The following is a 21344-nucleotide window of genomic DNA, read 5'->3' on the forward strand; positions in this document are numbered from 1 at the left end:
CCCTGGGATGATTCACATTAGAATGATGAGAAGTCTGGCAAAAGCATCTTATATCACAGCAACAAGAAACAAGAACTCAAATTACTGTATTATGCAATATATTTCTCCTTGTTGTCATTAAATGGCCAACTCCTTGCATCATCACAAGATTTACACCCCGTGGAAATTGCTCTGAGGTGACTGTTCACACGAGCACGAAGGTGCCTGATACCAAATCCCCTGTTCCCTCGCTGAACCAGACAACAATTGCTTGGCAACGCTCTCAAATGGGTAGGGGAGGAAAGCAAACAGAAAAAAGATGGATTTTTATTTTCTCGACATTGATCATTCCCTTTTTTTTATGAGATTTCCATAAGGTGGTAACGAGAGACTAACAACAAGCAGCAGACCAAAGTTTAAACAAATGATGAACAAGGGAAGCAACAGGGGATGGAATAAAATGCAGCCAACATATACACAGATACATGATAGAAATACATGCATGCAAATCTTTGTGGAAACACCCGTGCACACACACGTGGGCACCCGCACACAAACACACTTTGCATACTGAAATCATCAAGTGGTGTGCACACAAAGCCAAAGCAGAACAGTTCTTTGTTCCTAAGGCTCAAAGCTAAAGCGTACTCCTCTGTCCAGCCCGTCAGATCACCACAGAACAGTGAAAGGGAAAATGCTCAGCCAGCTTAAACAGAGATTGACAGCCCTACCTTTATTACTGGCTGAGTTATGTTTCCCTTAAAAAAAAGAAAAGAGGAGAAAAAGACAAGCAAGCTTTGATACCAACAAATGCATAGTCAGCAGCTTGACTCTGAAAAGGATGGCTTGACTGATCTCAGCTGAGAGCATCCCAATCCCAAACAGAATGAATTGGCTCCCAAATTACCGTCCGACCCGTGTCTGGAACTCATTTTTTCCAATAAAGAAAAACATAGAAGAGCCTCGGAGATTTGATAGAAACTTTTGAGGATGTTTGGACGGGCCAAATAGAACAAGTAGAGCAGATCTGAATGAAAACTTGAGAAAGAATACAGAGAACCTGCTAACAGAATTTCATCTGTCAAACCTTTGTTCATCTCTTTCGTTATCTGACATTTCTGCTTGGGGTCATGACAGAGTTTCGAGCCTATTCTAGCAAGCACGGAAAGGCAAAGAGGGAAACACCCTGTGCAAGGTTCCAGTAACAAACACAAAAAAACCGAACAAAGAGACAGCATCACACCTTTGGGAATATGGACTTTTAAAAATCGACCCACATCTGCAGGTCTTTAGTCAGGGGAAGGAAACCCGTGCATGAAGACAAAACCAAACGACCATGACTGGAATGCATCCCCATCACCAAACCAAGGCGTCAACAGCTTTCTGTGAGGCTGCAGTACAAAACCACTGAACCACTACACCATGTCACCCAGCAAAACAATCAAAATATATCAACTTCAACATGCATCATAAAAATTACTTGTAAATACCAACACGCTGCTTCTTACTTTGTTTGATATACAAGGTCCCTTGAGCATGACTGTTTATTTAATCCTAATATATTCATAATTATACACTAATTAATGCAAGTGAAAGGCCCTCTTAATTCATCATCTCAGTGTCCTGGAGCAGGAGACACAATTACACCAACTTTAACATGTTTGCCTCCTGTCCAAAGCAAGGTTAACCAGTCGGAAACAACACAAGGCAAATGATGTGTGGAATTCTTGCTTGCAGATACAAATCAGTGGCTTCCAGCTGTGCTGCATTATGAGAACGATATTTAGGATTAGGAAGACTGGGTAAAAAGCACTGTTTCAAAAATAGTACTAAGTGATGAGCAGAGAAACCATGCATCCTGGCCAAAAGTGAAATTGACTGCATTGATTGAATACACTGTGACGGACTGTTACAGGCCTGAACCAGCACTTTGTTGTACTGGAGGGCTGCACGAGTTAAAGAGAAAATTGTATTTCCACTTGCTAGGATGGCTTCATGCATTCATAAGAAAATACATTATCATAGGCTATAATTGGCGTATATATTAACACTGGGAAAAAAAATTGAAAAAACTTATCTGTAGTGTACTTGGCTTCACCTCACTGTCAAGTGATTGTTTTGTACATCGAAGCACATTTGCATGCAATCTGGAGTGTCTGGCCAGGAGGCTGGCTACATAATAAAATGTAGCTCATCAGTGGGAGTAGGTCGTCTAGCAACTCAGTAAAGCTGTCACCATACTGCAAATGCAGCAGGAATGAGTCCTGGCCGGGGGAGCAACGTGGACTTAAATGGTGCCGCTTGCAGCCGGCAGAGAGAGGACTCGGTCAGATGAATGAATTCATGCTGTGAATACACACGCCATGCTTTTTACTGACGCAGTTCCCACTTTTTACAGGGAAATCTTTTACCGGGGGTGATATGTTGCCCGTTTACTGGTAGTAGCCTTCACACTGAGCACTGCTCTTTATTGTTCTCCTGCCCCTCCGTTTACTGCAGGTGGAACTTGCAGCCACGGCAGCATGCAGGAGAGGAGAAAAAAATGCTCTAAACTTCCCTGAAATACACACACCGCACCGGCATAATATCAGAAATGTGGGCTTTTTTTTAATTGATGTTTACGTCTAGTTTTAACCTTGGGACGACGCTACGGTACAGACTCCGTCCGTGTAACCTTGTGCTCAATTGATAAGGAAGCGTGCGCCCCTGAATTCAGAGACGGAGCAGATATGAAGGAAAAAGGTGGACAAACTAGCAGACAACTTGCCACGTGCAGACCCTTTTTTCCCTCCAACGTGGTCCCCCCAATGTCCACATACTGTAACCAACACAATTAACCAAAAAAAAGACGCAGAAATGAGAGTGCGTAAAAGGGGGGTTTATGGTTCCACGTTACACCAACGCAGAGCCTACGTTGAAGGTTACGCGGCGACGCGCAACGACGCAGAGCCTACGCCGTAGGTTTAACGCAGAACCATAAATCAGGTTTTAACTCACCGCCAGCACACGTGAAGCCAGCGAGCCCGAGCCAGAGAGCGAGGAGCGCAGACCTGCAGCGGACAAAAGAGCCCAGAGGTAAGGGCATCTTCGTGGCTTTTTAATCACTCAAGTTTGAAAAGGACGGAGGTTAAGCTGTGAAACGTGGTTTCAGCTTCGGAAAGTGTCCACTCTCTTTTTTTTGGTTGTTATTTTTGCCTCAACGCCACAGTGTGGGTTTTTTTTTGTGTGTCTTTCTTCAGCACGTCTTCTGCCGCGTTAGGGCCATCTGCATCCCGGTCGTGCGTCTTCGTTGCCCAGAACAACAAGCATCACAGGTGTGGTGGAGGAAACTGCCGTGGCTTCACTGTAGAACAGCCTCGTACTGTATTCGTCTCCAAAATCCCTGTGCTGTCCGTTCGTTCACAACTCTTTTCTTGACACTGAGCTTGAGGAGGGAGGCAGTTTCTAGCCGGTCCGTGTCACTTTTGGAGCCCTCGGTGAGAAAGAAAAAACCCTCTCCCAAATGCGAAAATTGCAAAGAATTGGCAGCGGAGGGCAGAACATCTGCTTGCACAGCGATGCTGGAGTGCTGAGAGTCAGGGAAGGTGTATACGCTGCGATGAGCAGAGGGGAAAAAACCTGGGACGGACTCCGCGTCCTCGCCGGGATCGGAGCGTCCTCAGCGACTGCTATCCCGTCTCTTATGGCAACATTTACATATATCAACAAGCATAACTAACCACACTCTGACAATGCAAGAAGAAATAGGACACCCCCACCCCTCACCCCCTCCCTCCCCTTCCAATTTGAACTCTTGCAAGTGTGATTTTCATATCCCCTGCCTTACATGAAAATGATGGATATGTCATTCAGCTCTGCATGATAGGAATCACATTGGTGCTTTGCATACAAATTCACACTGATCACATCTGCATGTCATTGAGTTTCAGATAAATATGCCTTCTGGTTTGTCCCGAGGTCTGCGTGCGCACTGCTGCAGCAGGTCACATCAGTGGCGGACAAAGGCAGATGAAGAAGTAGGAAGATTAGTGCTCCCATGAGAGTGTACACCTGTCAGCAAACTCCGACCTGACTATGACTTACACTCCAGATAGCTTTTGTCATTTTCTTGGAGTGTCAGCACAGTGATTTTCAGACTGTTTGTCCGTGCCTTTTGCAGCACGGCAAAGAAATCGACAGCAGATTATTAATACACTTTAAAAGGGGGTTGAGGGGGGTGTCTTTGTTTATCCATCTCTCCACTCCCACATGTAGTCAGCAGAATAATAAATGGAAGCACAGAGCTAGACTACTGTCTTGCCAGCTAATTATGGAGTTCATGTAGATGGATGATTCCTTAGATAGAGCACAGATATTATAGCCTACAAACTCATTAAGCCCGCTCCCTGTCCAGCATCCTCTGTTAAAGGTCAAAGTTACAATCAGGAAGACAGGACAAACCACAGACACATGCACGCACATGCAGAGATGCACCACCTCCCAGCCATATAGTTCACAATCAAACCCCAGGCTGAGAATGTGAAAGGCCAAGGAAGGCAGCCAAATGGAAGAGAGTGACTCAGCCGTGGTCACTTGTGAGGTTGCACATAATGATCTTTCTTATTCTACTAATCTGCTCCAAGTTCAATCAGACAGTGTACACTGGAGAGTATCTCTTACCCTCTCTGTATTCACCTTTTATATTTAAAGGCACCCAAGCTACATGCATTTCAAATGAGGATCTGAAAATATTATATATATATATATATATATATATATATATATATATATATATATATATATATATATATATATATATATATACTAGGAATGGGCGATATTTTATCTTTCACGATAAACCGTCAAAAAAATTCCCCACGGTAAGGATTTGTCATCTCGCGGTAAAAACGATAAATTCCCGTTGGTGAAGTTTTGTGTAAAGCTGATTTATGGTTCTGTGTTAAATCCACGCACAACGTATGTGAAGGAAGGAAGGAAGGAAGGAAGGAAGGAAGGAAGGAAGGAAGGAAGGAAGGAAGGAAGGAAGGAAGGAAGGAAGGAAGGAAGGAAGGAAGATGAAAGAAAGAAATGAGCCAAAAAGAAAGAAAGAAAGAAAAAAAGAAATGAGCCAAAAAAGAAAGAAAGAAATGAGCCGAAAAAGAAAGAAAGAAAGAATGAGAAAGAAAGAAAGAAAGAAAGAAAGAAAGAAAGAAAGAAAGAAAGAAAGAAAGAAAGAAAGAAAGAAAGAAAGAAAGAAAGAAAGGATGATGAGATAGATTTATAGTTAAAAAGGTGGAGTTGAATTGGTATTTTTTTTATCGTCATTTTTATCGTTATCGGGATAAATGCCAGAAATTATCGTGATACATTTTTTAGTCCCTACCGCCCATCTCTAATATATAAACATACTGTAAAAGCATATTCATTTATATTATCATCTAGGAGTACAAATGTGCTGCAGCTACTTTATTGAATGATTAGAGTGTGTTTCCTTGCCTTGGCGTGGGTTTGCTTATTTAAAGCAAGGCATAATTGCCAGAGGGGTCTTCTTTGTATGGCATCATACTCTTCTGCTTCCCCAAGCAGGCTGCAATGAACAAACACAGCTCTTTTGGGGAGCTGACACATTCAGCTGTTAATCGATCTGTGGTGTTGTAATTAATTTTCCCACCGTCATTGGCTTGAGTTACAATATCCTGAGTCTCGAAGCAGCTTGTTCTCCTGCAATCAATCACAAAACCAAGATGAACCATCATTTCTGGTGCAGCACCTCGAATGAGTCACGGCACCCCTGATGCAAAAAGACCAGACTCATTGACCTGACAAGTGTTGGGAAAACGGATGACTCGTTTTGTGCGTTTCGTGTTCTCACGTCCTTCCATAAACTGCACGATTATGCTTCCAACACATGCAGCCTATAATGACAACTGATTCGCTTAGTCAATACGTATTGATCCCAAGAAGGTGTCCGACATGAAATTAATATTATTTATTGTTTGCAAACAACATGGGAAGTCCCTTGAGGGGATGCAGCCTAGGCTACGATTGTCTGCATTCCAGCACACGCTTGTGGAGCAGAAGAGATGGTGTATCAGCTTCCATCATGACCACAGCTTCACAGCCTATTGTTTTGTTTATATCAAATTAAACTGTAATGCTACTCCAGAGAGATATAATTGACCACAGCCTTAGATTAAATGACTGTAAAGATCTTAATAAGCCATCAGCGAATTGCATATTACATTGCAAAACACTTATCAGGATGCATGCAGTCCAGTGAGACTCAAATTGAGGTTCAGATTTGCATGCCACAGCATTTTAGCTATTAATTACATGCAAAATAACTGTAGGATAATCAATAGGGCACCGAATTAATAAAACATTATTGATATGGGGTTACAAAATTAATTAGAAGCCAAATAGGGCCTGGCGGTGTTAAGAGAGTTTGCATTACTTTAGTATCATTGCACCTTTAGTGACTCATTCAGACATGTAGACCATAATGGATATAGGTGGCCAAGTCCTCCACCTTAAAAGCACATTTTATCTATGAGTGCAATAAAAGCTTTTGTCATCGCTACACTGGTAACACGTCTCCTGGTTATTGTATCTTCTAGAGTACTTATTACCCCAGTAAAAATGTTATGATCTGGAAATGCAATGCACAGCTATTACTTTGTTTAATTAAATGATTTCACACAAGTGCAGATAAAATAGCCACTGAGTGACAGAGAGATCTCGCCACATCTTCGAGTGAGGAGGATAACTAAATGAGAAGGAGAGATGGAGAGTTAAAAAAAAAAACTGAGAGGAAGAAAGTGAAGGGAGGGGCCATGGAGTTGGGGGGGGTGAAGAAGCCTCCTGAAGGTCTCTCGTTTCAGCACCACAGACTGCTGATGAAGCTGAACTTCCAATATCCCACCACTTCAGCTCTGATGATTTCTCAATTTTACAGATATGGCCCGAGAATGAGATCTGATGAAAATGCGAAATGGGATAACCACCAAATCATATGAAATGGGTTGCATTTTAATCCATGACTATAAATCAAAAGCAGACACTCCAGAAATTAAAGTTGATTTTGTGTTTTTGATTGAAAGTATCACTCTCTTGACTTGGAGGATTCAAGGGAGTCCCGTCATTCCCTTAGATTAAGACTTTCTTTCATGCAGATTCTTTGCAGTCTTTGTAGATTCAATGGCTTGACTTGTTGAAAGCACCTCGGTGAATGTTGGAGTGTGAGCTTGTTTCAAACGGGATTTCAAACAATTTATTCATAGAATGTGTTTCCATCCAAAATAGATTCTCCTAATCTTAAACACTGCATGAGTTGTTTGGAAATATATGATGATTTCATTTTTCTCTCACTCTCAGGGTCATAAATAAATTTGCATTCTGTCAGCAAAATGGACTAACTGAGTTGTAATTGATCAAACTCACTGCTTAGTAGTTCATCACATGGCAACTGAATTTTTTATTTTATTACGTTATAATTACTTCTTTTTTTAACAGAGTTGCTTTACAGCTGTGATTTCAGAGGTGCAGGAGCGAGAGATGAAACTACATTCTTTATGACTCATAGACTAATAAACTACAAAGGAACTTCACACTTTGAATCACACACTTTCAATTATATTTTAATTACTTAGACATACATTTGCATATAAGCAGTAAGTATATTAGCCAGATTTAGTGTAACTGTAAGGAAAGCTCACGTCAACTTCTTAAATGATCTAATTATTTCCAAATGACGTGTGATTTTCTCAGAAAAGATCTGGTATGAAAGGGAGGATGTGAAGTCTTTCTCCACTTGAAATAGTGTTTTATTAATTCAAACTCCTGTGCACCTGGAAAAAAAAAAGAAAAAAAGACTTCAGTGCAACCGCCTCACCAGACAATGTGTGACAGAAAAATGTGTCAAACAGAACATTTTTCCCACAACCCCCATCCCCATATACATTTCATCATTCTCTAAAAAGAAAAAGATTTCCTGAAACATGTTTCCCGGGCCAACATTGTCTTAGTTTGAATGTCACACTGTCGACGTAAGCGTAGAAAAAAAAGAGTTTGAATGATGTTGAATGTTTTATGACTCCCTGCTTTTGTTTCAGTCCTTCACAAAGCTGCTCTGAGACTCTGATACTGAGGGAGAACCTTATCTACTGTACTGCCACTGAATTTGACAGCGGAGGGGTAAATCAGTCCCACAACAGTTAACAGTTGAGGAGATCTATTTTGTAATGTCTCAACACCAAGATTCTTTTTTATTTAAGAAAAAAAAAAACAAATTGATACTAATTTTCAGCTTTACACTATGAGCCACATTAACTCTTAGTACTTTTTCTGTCACACACAGTTACACACCGATGAGGCACCATGGGGTTTAGTGTCTTGCCCAACGACACTTTGACATATGGTTTGCAAGGCCAGGAGTCAAACCACCAACTTTCACTGTTGGCAGACCTGGAAGCACCCCAGTCACGGTTGTAAATCTGAACATTTATCACTTAAAGTTATAGCTGCTTGTTGCCACAGATTAAGACTGTACAAGGAAATATAATGTACCATCAATACTTTTTCATTGGCCATGAATTTCACAAAAGTATTTTCCATTCATGTATAATGAATATGGTGTATTGAACATCAGCAACTGCTGAAATACCTCTTCTTGTCTGTGCAATTAAGGAGCAAAACATACTGTTAGTGGGGAGGTACAGTATATCAACCAAAGGATGGCGGGGCTGATTTCTAAAATACAGGAACCATCATTGATAGTTTAAGTTGTATCACAGAAAGATGATGTTTTATGCAAACTTTAGATAAATTACATATAAAGGACTCAAACCAAATCAGCTGCTCTATTGAAATTCCTAATAACACCAATTTGAAATAATCCATTGTTATGAAAATATGTCACCAAGAAGGTAACTGATCACGTGATAACATGTTGTAATCTCTCCTTACTTCTGTGTTTTTGTAAAATTAAGAATACATTTGGTGTGTTCTTTCAGTAATTTTATCACAACCAACTTGACCCCTAGATGTTTTAGGTGATGTGAATTTATATTACAATCCCGGGGTCGGATGGGTGATTGTATACGTGGCAGAAAGAGGACCTTGTATGTCTTTACCTGCTGCAAGTATATTATTTCCTATGACAGATAATTAGTTTAGCATATTTTGCAATGTGTTTTCCTGTCACACAAACAATCAGTCGGTAACATAATTCACATTTTTCAAAAACCAGGTTGCCGCAGTTTAGAATATTTTATAAATCCACTGAGCTCTATAATTGAAAAAAGAGATGTCCTCAAACATCTTCAGCCTTCAGCTTTCGATCAATCCTCCAAAAAATAGTCAGGCTGAATGTATCTATTCAATGTCTGGATTTCTAAAAATAGTTATTCAAAAACAGCGCTAATGCATCAAAATAGAAGTGCAAAAAAGATATTATGAATTCTCTGTGAAATGACCACCAAACCAATCATTTCCCTCTGGTAAAAGTATCAGATAACAACAATAAATGAGACAGTATTTGTCAAATCACAGCTCAATACTCTCTTTGACATTTGACATGAAAATAGATACAGTTACTGCGTTAATGGAATGTATGGATTTTTCTGTCACACAATCCAGCCAGTTCAATGACGCTTTAATTAACTAATATTTCCTAAACGTGCAGGTATGAGCAAGCTCTCCATTAGATTTATGCTGCAATTACAGTATACTTCAGCTGGAAGGCATGTCTTGTTCAGCGTTTTGTGACGTCGGCCGAATTTGATCCATTTCTACCTCTGACTGTATTCATCCAGAGGGAGTTTCAAAATAAACAGGGGCCAGTGGACAAAGCATATATGTGTTTAAATCTTTATGGTACCTTTCAGCTTCTGTTGAGGAGACGTCCAATCTATTTGTTTCAACACATTCTTGTAGAGATGTCAGAATCGCAACGACAGACACCAATTGGGAGGCAACCGACGAAATTTTTCATTCCTCCCATATCCTGCTCATTCAATTCTGGGAAATTGCTCTGCCTCAAAAAGGTTGTCATTATTGTGTCACTCTGCGTCCCAGGTGACATTTATAGCAAATAACCTTTCTGGCTAAAAGAAAAAGACCACGGAGTAGGTATGAAGTCATGTTTTCAACCTTAAAACAAAGTTCCTGCACACAAGGAACCTAAATATTGCCAATATATGATCAATTCTGTACAATTTAAACGATTGAGGAAATTTGAAGAGCTGGAAGATGGCTTTTTTTCTTTTTTTAGTTGGCTTTATTTCCTGGAAGTGGCAAAGATTAAAGTAATTAATCTCTTTAACAAAATTATCTCCACTTGCTACAAGTTTTCATGTTGTAGTACAACAAAAACAAGCAACCTGAATGATGTTCTCATGGCCATGTGATCATTTTCATCCTTTGTGGCACTGTTTTAAAGATACTATTAGCTCTCAACGGTTGGCATGTTTGGTAAAGTAGCCACAGATTTCTTTCAAGCGCTGCACTCGCGTGTCGTTTGCTGTATCTGCCAGAATGACAGATGGCTGCATTACTAATGAAGCCAATTCGAAAATGCAGCCTTCAGGTTTGTGCAGGGTATTGATAAAGGCTAGGTGAGAGCTCCTCAGTTTTTCCTCCACTCATTTACAAACACACACACACCCACACATGCAATAACAGAATCATAAATAGTAGTTTCTGTATTTGTAAGGTTTTCTTTTCCCTGCTACCAGTTTTGTAAATATGGGAAAGTAATATAACTCAGAATTTTATCTCCAAAGGTTAGCGTGCACAGATTGCATAGATTACACCTACAAAAAAAAAGGAAAACATCCAATTATTAATGACACTGCTGGATTTCTAACTGAGATAATGAGTTTCTTCCAGCTATTACAAACCGAATACACCGCTCACAACTCTTAAGCTGCATATATTATATTAATGAAAATTGGAAACACTGACCCAAGTTGAAGAGCTTAATCATACGACTCAGGTCAACAGGCATCAATGTTACATGGTTTAAATTCATTAAAGGAAATCCTCAAGTCTCCTCTCGAGGCGAGTCTCTTCAGATGTTCAAACCTGTGAGTCGTCTGCATGTCACTGTAATAGATGGCAGCTCAACTAGTTAAGCCTCTTTAACTGCTCTTTCTGAAGACAGAAGAGGGACAATATTTCTGCTCTTTCACGTGCCCTCTTACACTCAGCAATCAGTTTAAAGACGTTAAATTTGAACTGCAAAGGAAAACGAGCAAGATCTTTCTTTGATGTCGTTCAGTGATTCAGGAACAAAAATAAAAAAAGTATGCGTTTATGTGATCTAAGCTGGAGGAAGTGTTTTTTTTAGAAGTAGTGTTTAAGTGTGGTGTGGAAAAGCACATTTGCTCTCAAATTTATCAGGTTGATATCTAATTATTAAAAATATGTAAAACAGAATTATATAAACAGGATTGTAGAGGCACAGGGAAAGAATAACTATAGTTGAAAACCGGGAACATTTTTACCATTAACACAGAACAAAGTCTTGAAATTCCCCTGCCTGTTAGTCTATTAATAAATAACTAAAATAGAAACAAATATAAATTAGAAATAAGTTAGAATACATAATTAGAAAATGTACAAAGCCAATAAAGACTGAGCAAAGCCTTAATTTGGTATGCATTTAAGAACAAACTGCGTTTCAGTCACTATGGTTCACAGCAGAACATCAGAAAACTATGGGACAATTAACTCAGCGGCTCTTTTATTTTTTTGGCAGCATACACTGCCATTCAAATTTGAACAGACGACACAATTTCTGTTAGCCTGCTCTGAGAGGTTGTCAAAGAAGAGTTAGGCCTTCCAGCAGTCTTGGAAAATAAGGCAGTAAAAATAGTTCAAAGAACCATAACAGCAGTTCTCAGAAAATCCCTTTCATCATCTATCTGCTGAACCTCTCCATCAGGAGAAAGTGCTTTGCTGGTACTGTACCATCATCACAAACAAAGACAGATTTAGCTGGAAAAAAAAGAAAAAGAAAGTGCCTTTGCTTTAGTGGAGTTACGAGCTCACTCTTCAATAGACATAATGACAATTCCACCAACTTCACCTGCTAACGGATGTTGATTAAATGCTGTCATGGCAACAATAGTATGCAATCAGCTTCGGTTGACACATTAAGCATTTCATGTTGTCAATGCCTGGAGCATTGGATTAGTGAAAGCCTAAAGTGTGGGTTGTCTCAGAATCCCTGTGTGACATATTGTTAAATGTCTGCCAGCTATTGAGCTTGTGGGGTTTCATTTGTAGCCCGCAAACAGGGCTGAAATTGATGAATGATGCAGCTTTAAAGGACTTGTTTAGAGTTCAGTGAGACAAGCCGTCCCAAATAGATTCAGAAGATCACATGTCAACAGGATACAGAGATATTCTTACTCAACCAAGGTTGTGTGCATCAGAGAAATTGTATCCAGCTTCCTGATGGAGTTCATTTCTCTTCCTCTTGCCTCGCTTAAAAAGCCGGGGGGTGGGGGGTGGGGGGTGGGGGTGGGTTATGAGATGACATATCAGGACAAAAGTTACAGTGGTGTGTTTGAGCATGTGTGATACGACATGGCCTCGACAGTGACGTTTTGTTGTCTGTTTGTGTGTGCTACATCACACAAAAATGTACCAATATTGGTAACGGACAATAATACTTTTTTTCTTCCTCTCAGGTGTAAGGTTTGTAGAAGAAAATCACCCAAATCTTGTTCCTTTCGGTGCTTTATAACTCTTCGGGTGTTAGAAATTGAGGCATTTTGTCACTGTTTGGAACAAAGTGTTGCGTTCTCTTCCTGTTCGGTCACAGAGCGGTTTATAGCCCATCTGAGGAAGTTGACACATGATTCCTTCCTTTAAGCCCCATTCCTCAACCCCATAGAGGAATTCTGTTCATCATGGAGATGTGAAGGTTTTGGACAGATACCCCTCTTCAAAGCAGTAAATACTCGATGCCTTGGCATATCTACAGGAGAAAGAAAGGGATAGATCAGAAAAATAAACCTTTTTTTAACGTGTAGACTAGGGATATCTGTCTCTCTTTTACAGGAGAATTCAGTAACTAGGAACATTGGGAAAGATAAAATTAAGGGAAAATAGATGTTGAAAGAGAGAGCAGTTTGTTTCAGTTCAGTTTCAAGGCATTATTGTAAATTTTGCACCGATTAATCGTATCTGGTAAAAGGCCAGTAAACCATGTATATCGTACTGTACTGACAGAAGAACTGGCTGAGGACCAAATTGGTGAGCAGTTGGCAGTCACCTTTTAGTGCTTGATCCTTATGTGGAGTTAACAACTCCAAGATGCTCTCTGATGTGTCACTGATGTATCCAACTGCTGATGGATATACAACATTTCAGGAGCCATTGAGAGAGTCCCTGTTCAAGCTACAAGGAAATAGTTTACTCTCTATGAGGAGGGGAATCCCACGAAGCAAGGGGGAGATGCTGTAAACTTTCCATTACAAGCAATTTTCACCTATTTGCCATGCACTTCATTGTGTCTTACTCCCGAGGCAGACACAGGGACATTCTTGTGATTTGCTGCCCCTAAATGATATCCTCTCTGGAGTCGTATTGTTACATAGTGTGCCTTAATATATCTATGCTACTGTATCATGTCACGAAAGGCCTAATTTTCAAACACACTGTAAGACAATAAACCTTTCTTAGTATATCTGTCAAGATATGTGGTCATTAACTTTAACTTTGCCAATTTGTAGCATTGTTGCCAAGATGTGATTGGAAATTGTTTTCATCTTTTGCATTGTTGCAATAAAACATTTCATTTATACGTGCCTTTCATAAAACCCAAGGATACTTTCCAACAAAGAGATAAAAACAACAATGGATGAAATCTGCATAGTGAAAACATGAAGAACAGTGTAGTTGGACTTAAAGGGAGTAGGCAGTCTTAAACAGGTGAGTCTTGAGTCTGTCTGGTGCTAAGGAGCTCCAGAGTTTTGGAACAGAGCGGCTGAAAGCTCTGCTGCTCATGGTGCTGAGGCGGGCAGAAGGGACAGTGAGATGGATAGAGGAGGAGGATGTGAGGGAGCAGGCCGGAGTGGCGATCTGGAGGAGGTCAGACAGATAAGGTGGGGCGAGGTTATGGATGGCCTTGAAAGTGAACAAGAGGAGTTTGTAATTCATTCTTTGCCAGACTGGGAGCCGGTGGAGCTGCTGCAGGATGGCGGTGATGCAATGGCATGACGCGGTTCTTGTTATGATCTGGGGCAGAAGAGTTATGGACCAGAAGGAGCTTGTGGAGGAACTTCTGGGGGAGACCAAAGAGGAGAGAGTTGCAGTAAACTATGTGGGAGGTGACGAGACAGTGGACAAGGATGGAGGCAGCGTGGGCAGTGAGGGAGAGGCGGAGTCGGTTTATATTACCAAGGTTGAACTAAGCAGGCGGGGTGATGTTGTTGATATGGGCATGGAATGAAAGTGTGCTGTCATGGATGACACCCAGACCCGAGGGGAGGGGGAGACTGAGGAGCTGTCAACTTTGGATAATGATGATTTTGTGACGAGGAGACGAAGCTAAGTTTCGTCATTGTCTAATTTCAAGAAGTTTGACGTGAACCAGGATTTGTTTCAGATAAGCAGGAGGTGATGGAGGAGAGTGGGCGTATGGATTGTGGTTTGCTGGAAAGGTAGAGCTGGGTGTCATTGGTGAAGAAGTGAAAATGGATACTCACCATGACAAAATATGACCAGGTGACCACTCCAACTTGGTGAATACTCTACTTTATATAATATTGATCCCAGATGTTAGACGTGATGGTGCACTGCTATGTCAGCATTGGTCAGTTAACATGCTGCGTTTATTTTTACTGGCCAAGCAATGCCTGTGGTCACACTGCCTTCCCAGCTGGATCTGTGTTGTGCTGCAAAAAAAATACCCTTGCGGTAAAAAGCACATCTGTCACAGGAAGAAAACTCTGCTCACTCTGCTAGTAGTGTTGCAAAGCTACTCTGACGAGAATGCAGAAATCTCGCTTTGGTTTTAAATCTTGAATCGGACCATTGACTGGTTTACAGTACATTTTATTAGAGTTCCTGGAGTCAGGGTACTGATGTAATTATGGGCATGCCAAGTAGTGGCATGACCATATTGCAATCGTCCAGAATGGCCCAAAGGGCAATGTTGCTAGCATTTTGCTAACAAGCTAAAGTCGCAAAAGTCCCACAGCGCACCAGCGGGTGTACAGCATGACCCCGCTCTGATAAGGAAAAAAAAAATCCCCAAAAAATAAAACACGTTCGAAAAAACATGAAAATGAAGGCGATATAATAGTATACAGAAAAGGTTTTCCTTTTCTTATTATTATTATTCCACACACTTTTTTCGTCCGTTAATGCAGCCCGAACCGCAATGTGCACCCATGCATGGCATACATCGTTGCATGCATCTCCAACGTGCCTCGATGGGCATTACTTTTCTCAGTCAAAAGTGTTAACGTAGCAAAGCTAGATGCCAAAAAGCAAAAAAAAAAGTTGAAAAATTCGAACGCTTATTGCTCGGCCGAACTGTATCGTAGAGACATCGTTCAAATGGACCGTACAACCTCATCATGCTAATTATTTATTTATTTTTTTAAATATTTTTATCCCGGTTTTTTCCCCCATTTTACCACCCCATGCTCCTACCTAAGTAACAGTCCTGGGCATTGCCATCCTCTACCAACCCCGGGAGGGCCCTGCACTGAGCTCAGGTCTCCTTCTTAACCTGAAGAGTGAGCAGGCCGCATCTTTTCACCAGTCAGGGTGGGGCTTCGCCGGCCGGACGTAGCGCGTGGAAGGATCACGTTATTCCGGCCAGATCCTCCCCACCCCATCTGGCGCCCCGGTTGGCCAGAGGGGGCATGTATAGCCCAGGACTGTGTGCATGTTTTTGTGAGGGTAGCTCACATTGATACCCAAAGGAACACGGGGAGATCATGCTAATTATTACGGTTTTTGCGATATTTAACTTTCAATTTAAAAAAAAAATTCCATTTTATTTTGGACGCTTGTTGCTAGGCAACGGTTTATCGTACAGGCATCATTACAACATTGAAAAACCCAGGATGCGTTGTACTACAACATATTGTAGTCTCATCATGCTAGCTTTTACGGTTTTTGAGATATTCAACTATGCTCATTTTGTTGCTAATGGAACTTTGGACACTTGTTGCGCGGCAACGCAATATCGTAGAGACTTTGATCCAACGTTAAAAGACTCGGGACGATGTAGACTACAACATACTGAGGTTTCATTAGGCTGTTGTTTACAACTTTTGAGATATTGAAGCCAAATTGTCCCATTCTATCCTATGGGGCTTGTGTAAATGTGGCCCGAACCGCAACATGCATACACGCCTTGGTTTGGTTTATTGACCATTATTAATAACCCCAAACATGGGCAGAACCACCTCCGCCACAACCAAAACAACCTTAAACACAACCACTACAGCCCCAAACCAAAACAGCGAGAGGGGACGAATGGGCAGTAGGGCATGCCCATATCAATTTCCTGAAATATTCTAGTTACATCTACTAATCAGTTGCAGATTTGAGTCATTAATCTTGTGTTAATCTTTCCACCATGAGTGACAACTTGTAGCCAAAAACAGAAGACAAAGAGATCCTATGTACATGGTTAATGAGCCCTTCTTCTTTTCCCAGTTTCCATATTTGTGTGGTATTGGTACTGTATAATGATGAATATACATAAAAATGCTGTATGGATGGATGAATGGATGGATGATAGTAAAATCAAATAATTATCTAATTCAACCTTAGTAACAGTGACTGTTAGTAAAGCACCTGGGACCTGAGGCAGTAAAAGGATCTAAATCAAATGAATCCATTATTTCAGACCGTTTTCAGTCTATTAAAGTCAATATATGCCACTTAGTGTCTAAGTTATAGTCCACCTGTGGTATTTCCGTTGCCTGCATTAACTTTGGATCTCATGAATCACATCAATGCTCTTCAGACTATCATGTAACTGACAAACTTAAGAGCTGATTCAGCCTTTATTGTACAGGCTACATATCACAGTGATTCATTAGGCAGAGTGAATATACTGCATAATCCGCTCAAATTCTTGTCTCCATGTTATGTGAAAATGTATTATTATCCCTTCTAATTGTGGTAAACTTTTTTGTCTTGTCGTGTTAAGTTTATATTTCCAGTGCAGTATGTAGTCATTGCGGAAGGAAATAAATTAAGTGAAAGTAACCAGATGGCACAGAGTGCATATTCAGGGGTTTCCAAGACATACTATATTACTATATTTATTTTTAGTTAGCTCACTAAATGTCAGGTGGTGCTAACAGCAGCAATAAAAAGTAGTTTTTTATATGTAAGGGTTCAGTTCTGGTCACACCTAAAAGCATGGGTCTCTCCAGATAAGGGCTAAATAATCAGCAGAGCAGCGCCACATTGGTAGATCATACTTAGTGAAGTGTTTAATCAATACATAGTGTCATTATAAAACAATTTGTGTACTGAAATGTAAAGCAAGAGAACAAATTCCAAAGTTACCCTGAGCTTCTGAATGCTTTTACATAATGGAACCTTATCTTATTATTTGTGTTTTTTCCCCTTTTCTTTTGTAATTCAACATTATTTAGTTTTAAATATTATTATAGCTAATGGGTTTTGGAGAAAATGTCAACGTTACAACCCATGGCAACTTCTTTCTGCAGGGCTCAACATTACAAAACATGAGCTATGTGATTTTAATGTGCAATTTAAACTGTACGTAGAGAGAAAGCAGTCTTAACCAAAAAAAAAAATTAAATGTAAAAGTCTAACTTTAGGTGTCTTTGCTATTGTACACTACATTAAAATTAGGCCCCTTATTTAACATGAGTAAATAATACAAAACATCCCACAAAACATCAATGCATTATTATGGCACTCAAACATTTTGACCTTACTTTTATTTAATTTTTTTAAGTGCAAAAAGTGCAAACTAGCTGGAATTCATCTAAATTGATTAGTTGTATTTGATAGGAAGAGTTGACAGGTTGGGCACACAATAATTATGTTGTGGTCGAAATTTGAATTGCTTCTTCCTGCTGCACAAATATAGATCAATTAGAAATGTGGTTTTGAAAGACACACGCACACACACACACAAAAACGATTCTCTTTTTCACATCAACCAGCCATGCTGACTGAGTGCAGTCACATAAGTCCCTGGATTATCGGCCAGGAGGACAGAGAGGTCAGTGGCATGAGTGTGAGGACGGTGGCTGTAAGCTTTTAAAAAAGTCCAATGTCTTACTTTCCTTATCTTGCACTTTCTATTTCAATACAGAATGAAGCTGTCAGAAACAGCGATATGATTGCAGTATCCTCATGTATGAAGTGATTGGATATCGAGTCTGAAATACCATGACAAGTGAGTGACGTGTTGCACACACTGCAGGATAGGTTGGAAACGACATCAGCGGTGCATGAGTATCGGCAGTGACAATGCTGTAAGCCACAAGGGGTCTGACATATCATTTTATTTCCAAGATTGCACCATCTAGAGTTAATGGTGCAGCACTTCAAGTGTTTTGTTTTATCATAAAACAGAGTACAAATAGTTGCTCTTTGAATCACCCACCAGTATGAAACTATGGTTTGGAAAAATGTTACGTTGGGAATGCAGCAACATTACAAGATTAAGGATTTTGGACAGCATCATCTATTATCCAGAGAGAAGGAGTTAAGTGAACAGAAAAATAAGTGCTTCAGTAAGTTTCAAGCCCATCTGAGCCAAGCCCAAATTAACCACCAACAGTTTGACCTACTTCATACCCAGAGGAGCTGATTTTATTCCATATTTGCTGATGAGGCCAAAGAAGAAAGTTGCATTAAATGCAGGGTAGAAGACTAGTCTTTGAAAAACAAATAAGTGTAGAAACTGAATAAACAGAGATGGGCTCAACTTGCTTACTTAGCTGCCTCTACTGTACATGATTAAATGGCCTTCTGACCCTTTCCCAGTTTTAATTGATCACCAAGCATCCCCCAGCACAGCTGATTACGAGATATGAAACAGCGCTGTGATAAATTGGATTACTCTTCCTCTATCACCTTAACCTTTCTCAAATCACCCAGAACGGTAACAATTCATAGAAATGACAGCAAAATATTCCTACTTTTAGCAATTATTCATGTTGATGACCTTACTATGCCTTAAGAATGATAAAATTGAATTACATTTACAAATATTTCAGAAAAATTTGCTTTAAAATGACACAAGGCCAGGCTTTCTTTGTGTTAACTCTACAAAACCTCAAACTGCAGTCAGAGAAGACTGTACATCAGTGTGTTCATCAGCATTATATACACATATACACTTTTACATGCCAAACCTTAAAGGAGCATGAGGCTCCTTTTAAGAAATGAGACTATATAGCGCCACCCTTCACCACGACGGCCGTCGGGGGTACTGCAGCCAACAGCGAAGCCGGCACGGGAGAACAGGGAGAACGCGCATGCAGCGTCATGTGACGTCACATCCGCAGCCGCGGGAAATTTGGGCCCGAATTGCAGCACATTTTGCAGCACACAGCCTGTTAAAGGCAACGGAGAGATACACTAGAGGGCTCATTCTTTTGGGTTCGGAACGCTTCATCTGACATTATTACTAAAAAACTTAAAACGTATACGAATTTTTTTCATAAATCCTGCCTCAATCCGGCCTCAAGCTCCTTTTAAGCTAAGCTGAGGTAAAGTTGCAAAGTGTATTCATGATAATTGCCATTACGCTTCCATTTGACCTAACAGTAAGTCGTTAATGATGAAATCATGATAGATAACCATTATCAAAGCTGATCAGCTATGTAGCTAAGTCTATGCTCCAAATTATAAAAAAAAATATTGCTTTATATAACTTCAGCCAAAGTGGTACATAAAAACAGATAAATCACTCTGTGTTTGACTCTAAATATGTTTAATTTTTGCTGCAAAGTAGAACATTTTAAGATGGGAATCCCGGCAGACTGACTCATTTTTGGAGTCAGTCGGCAGCAGTCATTTGAGGAACTGCAACTATTTTTACGTCAGACTTGGCCTCAGAAGCTAGATTGTAGGCTCTTGGTAACTCAATTATTGGTGGTAAACAAATGACTTTGTGATTAAGGTAAACTAACATAAAGTTGTGCCATAAACTAGCAAACTTATTCTTAGCAATAGCTGTGTTGCTCTCTAATGATTGCGTTATGTAGTTAACATAAGCAGTAAAAATTGTTGCTTTAATTTACTTTTATATAAATGCAGACATACTTATTGATCTTCTCGAAGTTAAATTGGAAGTTTAATCCATACCAAATGTTTAGCTATGTTTTGTTTGGATTTACGAAATAGAGTAGAATAAACTACATTGCCCAATCTCTCTGAATACTTGGACTCTGTATTATAAATACTTCTGAGATTTTAACATTTTAACATTATTTTGGCATGAGCTCCATAAAATAGATGGGTTGGGTTAGAAGTTTGGTGCTTGGTCAGTTGAAGAAATTTAGTTAAATAACTACATTAAAAATACAAAGACAAAACGGAACAAAAGGCACTTTCAAGCTCTTGTAATAATTGTTTTATTGGTGTCCATATTTTTATGGCTTTATTTAATTTTTGCTGTAATCCTGCTTTATCATTGCCATAGCATGCACCTTTTCACTCTCTCCATAGGACTGTAGTTTTAGCCATGTGCTATTAAAAGCAAATAAATCAGGTCTCTGCATAATTCCTCCTCAGTAAACATACTTATTCAATTTAAGCCATGTTTTGTTTTTTGTTTTATGTAACAGTGTTTATGGTTTTTTTTCCCCTTTCCTGAAATACAGTACACAGATTTTGGAGAGTGTTTAAAAAAATATGAGTAAAAGCTCCTCCCCATCCCACATCCTCTAAAACACAATCTAGATGTATTACTACTGTATATTTTGAGGTAGCTAGAGGGGTATTAACATCCATCATCTTTACCTTCCTCTCAAACTCCCTCTGAACTGAGTTTGGATACTCATTTAAAATTTTCCTCCCACTACTCATGTTTTATAATGTTTGCTTGTAGATTTTTTCTTTATCTTCAGTCCATTTTTTATTACTCTTTATTGTAGTACCTTGTATAGTACCACCCCCACCCCCCCCCTGGCCTCCTCCTTCACAAATTACATAAACATTGCTTTTAATTTAGTTGGTCCTTTGGTAGTTTGTAGTTTGTACGTTGGTAAGTTAAACCGTCTTCTGAGCCCTTAAAGTTCTGTGACCTACAGTTAAAACCAAAGTTTACAAACACTGTGCGAAAAGACACATAAAAGTTTTTGTCTCACTGTCTGAAGTTAAATCAGAGTAATCCTCTCCTGTTTCAGGTCAGTCAG

At 39.9% G+C, this 21344-nt stretch overlaps 1 protein-coding gene across 5 annotated transcripts in view; it reads right to left on the minus strand.

The window, feature by feature from the left end:
- Nucleotides 1-3520, minus strand: part of unc5a (unc-5 netrin receptor A) — a 149132-nt gene extending 145612 nt beyond the window's left edge. For all 5 annotated transcript variants that reach the window (XM_061725027.1, XM_061725028.1, XM_061725026.1 and 2 more), the window contains exon 1: nt 2977-3520. In XM_061725027.1, the coding sequence (XP_061581011.1) occupies nt 2977-3064 (88 nt within the window). In that variant the 5' untranslated portion in view covers nt 3065-3520. The remainder of the gene's footprint in view (nt 1-2976) is intronic.
- Nucleotides 3521-21344: the final 17824 nt, after the last annotated feature.

This window comes from Cololabis saira, chromosome 7 (assembly GCF_033807715.1).
Source record: "Cololabis saira isolate AMF1-May2022 chromosome 7, fColSai1.1, whole genome shotgun sequence".
Taxonomy (NCBI): Eukaryota; Metazoa; Chordata; class Actinopteri; order Beloniformes; family Belonidae; genus Cololabis; species Cololabis saira.